At 36.5% G+C, this 5,728-nt stretch overlaps 1 protein-coding gene across 1 annotated transcript; it reads left to right on the top strand.

Moving 5' to 3' along the window:
• The first annotated feature begins 705 nt into the window (after positions 1 to 705).
• On the top strand, positions 706 to 3,579 carry il1b (interleukin 1, beta). Its single transcript, XM_079600455.1, has 7 exons — positions 706 to 833; positions 939 to 983; positions 1,140 to 1,218; positions 1,307 to 1,481; positions 2,228 to 2,392; positions 2,735 to 2,874; positions 2,992 to 3,579. Exons 2-7 carry the CDS (start codon positions 943 to 945, stop codon positions 3,217 to 3,219), a joined length of 828 nt encoding a protein of 275 aa, XP_079456581.1. The 5' UTR covers positions 706 to 833; positions 939 to 942; the 3' UTR covers positions 3,220 to 3,579.
• Positions 3,580 to 5,728: the final 2,149 nt, after the last annotated feature.

The raw sequence follows: 5,728 nt of genomic DNA, 5'->3' as shown, positions 1-5,728 counted from the left end.
TTTACTATTAAAACAAATGCTAATCTCTGCTTACTTTAAAGAAATAATAATACAATATAATGCCAAACTACTTAATCTATCAAACTGACTTTTAATTAGGTGAAAACATGATCATAAAAGAAGGGTTGATTTTAAGTTACTTTGTTTAAATAGCTTTATATAAATATATAAATGTATGTGTATATATATATATATATATATATATATATATATATATATATATATATATATATATATATATATAAATAGCTTTATATGTATGTATGTATGTATGTATGTGTATTCTTACATTTATATATTTATATAAAGCTATTTAAACAGAATAACTTAAAATCAACCCTTCTTTTATGATCATGTTTTCACCTAATTAAAAGTCAGTTTGATAGATTAAGTAGTTTGGCATTATATTGTATTATTATTTCTTTAAAGAAAGATTTTGAAATAAATGATTAGATCCGGACAGCATTGCGTCATTGGGAGTTCCGCACGTGAGCTTGAGCACAACCTAGCGCTAGCGTCCTGACATTATTTTTCTTTGGAGAAAATAATTATGTTTAATAATTTTCTAACAAAGAAAAGTAAGTTTACGCGAGTTCCTTTACGTCTTTACGGGATTTACTGCTAGAAAACGTGGCGTACCTGCTCTGATATGTCCGAAATGTCGAAAAACTTAACTTAACTTCCTCATTCATAGGGAAATTCCCGTTTTTAGGAGGAGGAGGAATGAGTATAAAAGCCACACTTCCACTGTCATTAAAGCATTAAACCAAAGAATCTCACAAGAGAAAGAACCAACTCACTAATTCTAAAGAGGGACCTGAACTAAACGACAGGTATGTGGCGTGCAATTGCATCTTGGCATCTTTAACATTCCGTTTTTTTAATAGAGAAAGATTATTATTTTCTCAATGTTTAACCCGTTTTCTGCTTTATTTTAGAACGATGGCATGCGATGGATATGTCAAAACTTTGGCTTATGATGAGTAAGTATTACCAGATCAAACGTTTTCATATTATCTGGATTAGCCTATTGCATTATGGAATGATGCGTCGTTTAATTCTTGAATTTGCTTTAGTTTTATTTGAAATAGTTTGCCTAAAACTCGTCTGATTGTATATTTGATTTGTGTCCTGAACAGTGCATCTGAGACAGACAGCGCGATTTACTCTGACAGTGCCGATTCCGACGAGATGGACTGCCCAGATAAACCATCCATGGTGGGTTGCTTTTAAATATGCTTATAAATGTGGTCTAATTCATAGGAAGTCATCTAAAACATCGCTTTAAAAAATAATTTCTCTCCAGAGCTGCCGATGCAACATGGATGAAGGCATCAAATTGGAGTGGAGGCATTCTTCCAGCATGAAGCATGTGGTGAACATCATCATTGCTCTGGAGAGGATGAAGCACATCAAAACAAAGTCTTCAGAGTTTGGTGAAGAAGAGGTGCTCAACATCATCATGGACAGTGTGATTGAAGGTACTACTACCAAACGTTTATGCAGCTAAAACTAGCTTCTGGTGGTTTGATGTGCATTGACTAACTGGTGGAACTGGTAAACCACATTGGTCAAGATGGTTAGAGGTGGTGGGCCACAACAAACCTGTTACTGTGTTCTAGTTACCATATGACCTGGTTTGTCCAGTGAAACCACTATAATATTATGAATTTGCAATACCATACTAAAGGATAGTAATGAGCCCAAACTAAACTGAGCTTTCAGTTTTTTCACGCTACTTTACAAAATTTGAATTTGTTTTAATATTTGCTGTAGTTTGTATCAATGACTATGTTCATGTGCACTGAAAATGTGATTATTTCCAATAACCAGAGTAAGATGTTTATGTGATGCGCCTAAATGTCGTAATTTCAATGTTTTCGACCAACAAAACACTGCATAATATTCTGCTGCATATACATTCATCATATTCACTGACATCAGGCATGTAAACAACCCTATTATGTTATGAGTTTATCAATTTGATCAAAGTATTGTGTTTCCACGAGGTAAAGCTCAATCACAATATTTCCTAAGTCTCATTATAATCACATTATGAAGGTGCATGTGAACAATAGTCACTTATTCTGTTATTTTCCTGCTTTGAAACTATCCGTATCGTATAAATCACTATATTAATAAATATATGTGACTTGACCCAAAATAATTGACCATACATTAGCTTTTTTTTTTGGTTGTTGACGTTCATGTCCTTTTACTTCCACAGAGCGTCACATGGAACGGGTTGCGGTGACTACACCATCTTACACCAAGATCGACCAGACGGTGCAGTGCAACGTTTGTGACCAGTTCAAGAAGACTGTGGTGCAGAGCAGCGGATCTCCTCGTCTGCTGGCCGTCACGCTGCATGACGGGAACACACGATTCAAAGGTAAATCTCATCGCTCTTACAAAAAAGGTTCAATGTGGTTCTAAATAGAACTCTAGGGTTCCTTATGCCAAAAAGGTTTTATATGAGTCCCTAATGAATGCATACTTTCATGTGTAACGTAATTTTTCCTATCGATGAAGTGTTTACGAACTGCTAAATTCATAAAAATCTAATTAAAATGAAAGATGGATTAAAACATGAGTGAAATCTAAATCCATAAAATGATGGGAAGCTCTAAAAGGTTCTATATATGAAGCACCCTTTCTGAGCTTTCACATTTAAACCCGACTTTTTTTTGCTTTTCACGACTCTCTCTAAACCGACACATTTCTTTATTTCCAGTTGATTTCAGTCTGTCGCTGTATGTGTCAACGAGTGCCTCCCCGAATGCATCCCAGCCTGTGTGCCTGGGCATTTCCCAGACTAATCTCTACCTTGCTTGTACCCAGCCGGACGATTCTTCCCCTCACCTGGTCTTGCAGGTTTGTTCCCCACACCAAGTTTTGCAACCATATATATATATATATATATATATAAAAAATGTATCCACATTATAAACTAAGATTTTAAAATATTTAATCGCCTGATTTTTATTTCAGGAGATCAGTGAAACCCTAAAAACCATTAAAGCTGGTGACCAGTATGACAACCTCCTGTTCTTCAGGAAAGAGACCGGTGTGGCGAATAACACTTTTGAATCCGTTAAATATCCCGGATGGTTCATTAGCACGGCTTATGAGGATTTCGAGCAGGTGGAAATGAGCCAGATGTCACAAGGCCGACTCACAAACTTCACGCTGGAGAAGAAACAACTTATCCAGGATTAAGAATCAAATTTGATTCTGTAAATATCTTCAGAGAGTATGTACCGAGTACAGTTTATAATCTGGATTTATTGATTGTTCATAAACCTATTAGACTCGATGTGTACAGGCATCTGTTAGACTCTTGCAGATCTTGGGCTTCTGGTTTTAGTTGTTTGCACTATGTGAGGATTTTATTTTGGTTATGGGTAATGGTAATTCACATTGAATACTTCAAATATTTTAAAGTATGAATGTTTGTCGAGATCCATAGCTTTTAATAATATTTAATATTTATTTTAAAGTATTTTAATTTTAATTTAAATCAAACTTGTTATGCACTGGATTTTTGTGTTATGAAATAAAGCTTTGAAATAAACCGTAACATGTTGTCGAGTTGATCAGGGGCCGTATTCACAAATAATTTTAAGGCTAAAAGTAGCTCCTAACTGGCGAATTTAGGAGCAACTCCTAAAAATAATGGGCGTGTCACTCCTAACTTTAGGACTCCTAATTTTTTTCACTAAGAGTAATTCACGAAGCATTTTAGCCCTAAAAGTAGCACCTAAGTCTGGGACAGCTTAAAAGAAGTCGAGAGGACTCCTAACTCACTAAGACCTATTCACAACGGGTCTTAAAATCGCCGCGCGACACAGTGTGTTGGAGACACTCAATGACACGGAGTTATTACAAAGACACCGCCTTAACCGTGAGGGAATACTGGATCTTGTGGATCTTAGGGATGCAATAACAGCGCCAACTAATCCCAGCAACCCAATCAGTGCCGAATTGAAATGTTTGATAACACTTCGCTACCTGGCAACGGGGAAAATGCAATTGTGTAATGCCGACGATCTAGCGATATCCCAGCCATCGGTAAGCAGATCCATCCACCAAACCATCAATGCACTCTGTAGACCCCATATTATTCGACAGTTCATAAGTTTTCCTGACATTCGCCAACTCCAAAGAAACAAAGCCAGCTTTATGGATATTGCCGGTGTGCCCGGAGTGGTCGGTGCTATAGACGGATCGACACATATTAAAATAATTGCACCACGTCAGGATGAGGACATGTTTGTGAATAGAAAGAAAACTCACTCCATCAATACCCAGATTGTGTTCGATGCAAACTTCACAATTCTCGATGTTGTATCCCAGTGCCGAATTTCCCTTTTGTTTTATTTTTATTTTTCCCCAGCACCAACTGGGCCAGCAGCAGTGACTGATCCTGCGTCCAGTTGGGCTTTCTTTTCCGTTTTGGCGAGTTCATAATCCACCGTCATTCAACTATTACATTACTTCAATAGGAGCAACATTTCCTTGCTTTAAGTAGTCTATTTAGGCTAATAGGATGTCAATTAACCAAGCAAGTGTTAATGCAAGTGTCGTTTTTCATTATTAGGCAAGTGGCGGTTTTCATTACGGTATTAGGCTACCTAGATTTAATTTAATTTACAACTTAAACTTACAACTCTCTCTCTCTCTCTCTCTCTCTCTCTCTCTCTCTCTCTCTCTCTCTCTCTCTCTCTCTAGAATCGCACTTCACTGGGGCCTGCACAAACATGTCATTATATATGCATTTCGATGACATTATTATTAATTTCTGTAGGACACAGACATATTTAGATGTCGTAATTCCATGATTTGGTGCGTCTGTGTTATGGTTCGCATGATGATCCCTGTCATCTAACAACCAATCACTGTGATCATTGCGAGGAAGCTCGTGCATGAGAATTGACGTCATCCATAGCAACGAAGACTCACTCTTAGTTTAGGAGTTGTCATTTTTCCTTACTAAGAGTAGGTCTGAAAGGCGTTGTGAATAACTTTTAAGAGAACACTCCTAGCTAAAATCTTTTAGTGCGATTTAGGAGTACTCCTAGTGGTAAGATAAAATGCTTTGTGAATACGGCCCCAGATCATTAGACCTTCATTTGAACAGGATGTCTTTTCAACATAAAAAAAACAAACATGTTTTTTTAAAGGTTGATAACTTACTCCCAACCAAACATGTAGGGACATGTATAAAAGAAGATGCCAGTTGTTTTTGCGTACATGTTAATCACTTAAAAAACATAGGGTATATATTACCTGCTCTGGTCCTCCAGAATTAGGAAATAAAACTTGAGCGCCCCCATGTGACAGAAATAATCACTGCACACACAGTTCATTGCTTCAACTGTCCTCAGTGTTGTATATTAAATCTGTGTGTTGTCCATTAGAATGAGACCAATGACACTCACATTTAGAAATCTCAATAATCTTGAGCCTGTTGATATCAGGAGATTTATTAAAGCAGACCATGATTTGACTGATTTCAAATAGAGCGCTTCAAATGTCGACTCTGTTTCACTATATATTTTCATTTGGAGATCATATTTAGGCCTATAAAAAAAACTGTCCACAATCAAATTTAAACAAGCAATGTTTCAACAATAGATTTTATTGACACGTCTAAAATCCCATAAATTTAGATGTTATTATTGTTTCTGCTGCGACTACTGCCACCATTATTATTATTACTACAACT

This window comes from Phoxinus phoxinus (genome assembly GCF_949152265.1).
Source record: "Phoxinus phoxinus genome assembly, chromosome: 23".
Classification (NCBI taxonomy): Eukaryota; Metazoa; Chordata; class Actinopteri; order Cypriniformes; family Leuciscidae; genus Phoxinus; species Phoxinus phoxinus.
The sequence above is the reverse complement of the archived record's forward strand: the minus strand, read 5'-3'. Positions and strand labels throughout refer to the sequence as shown.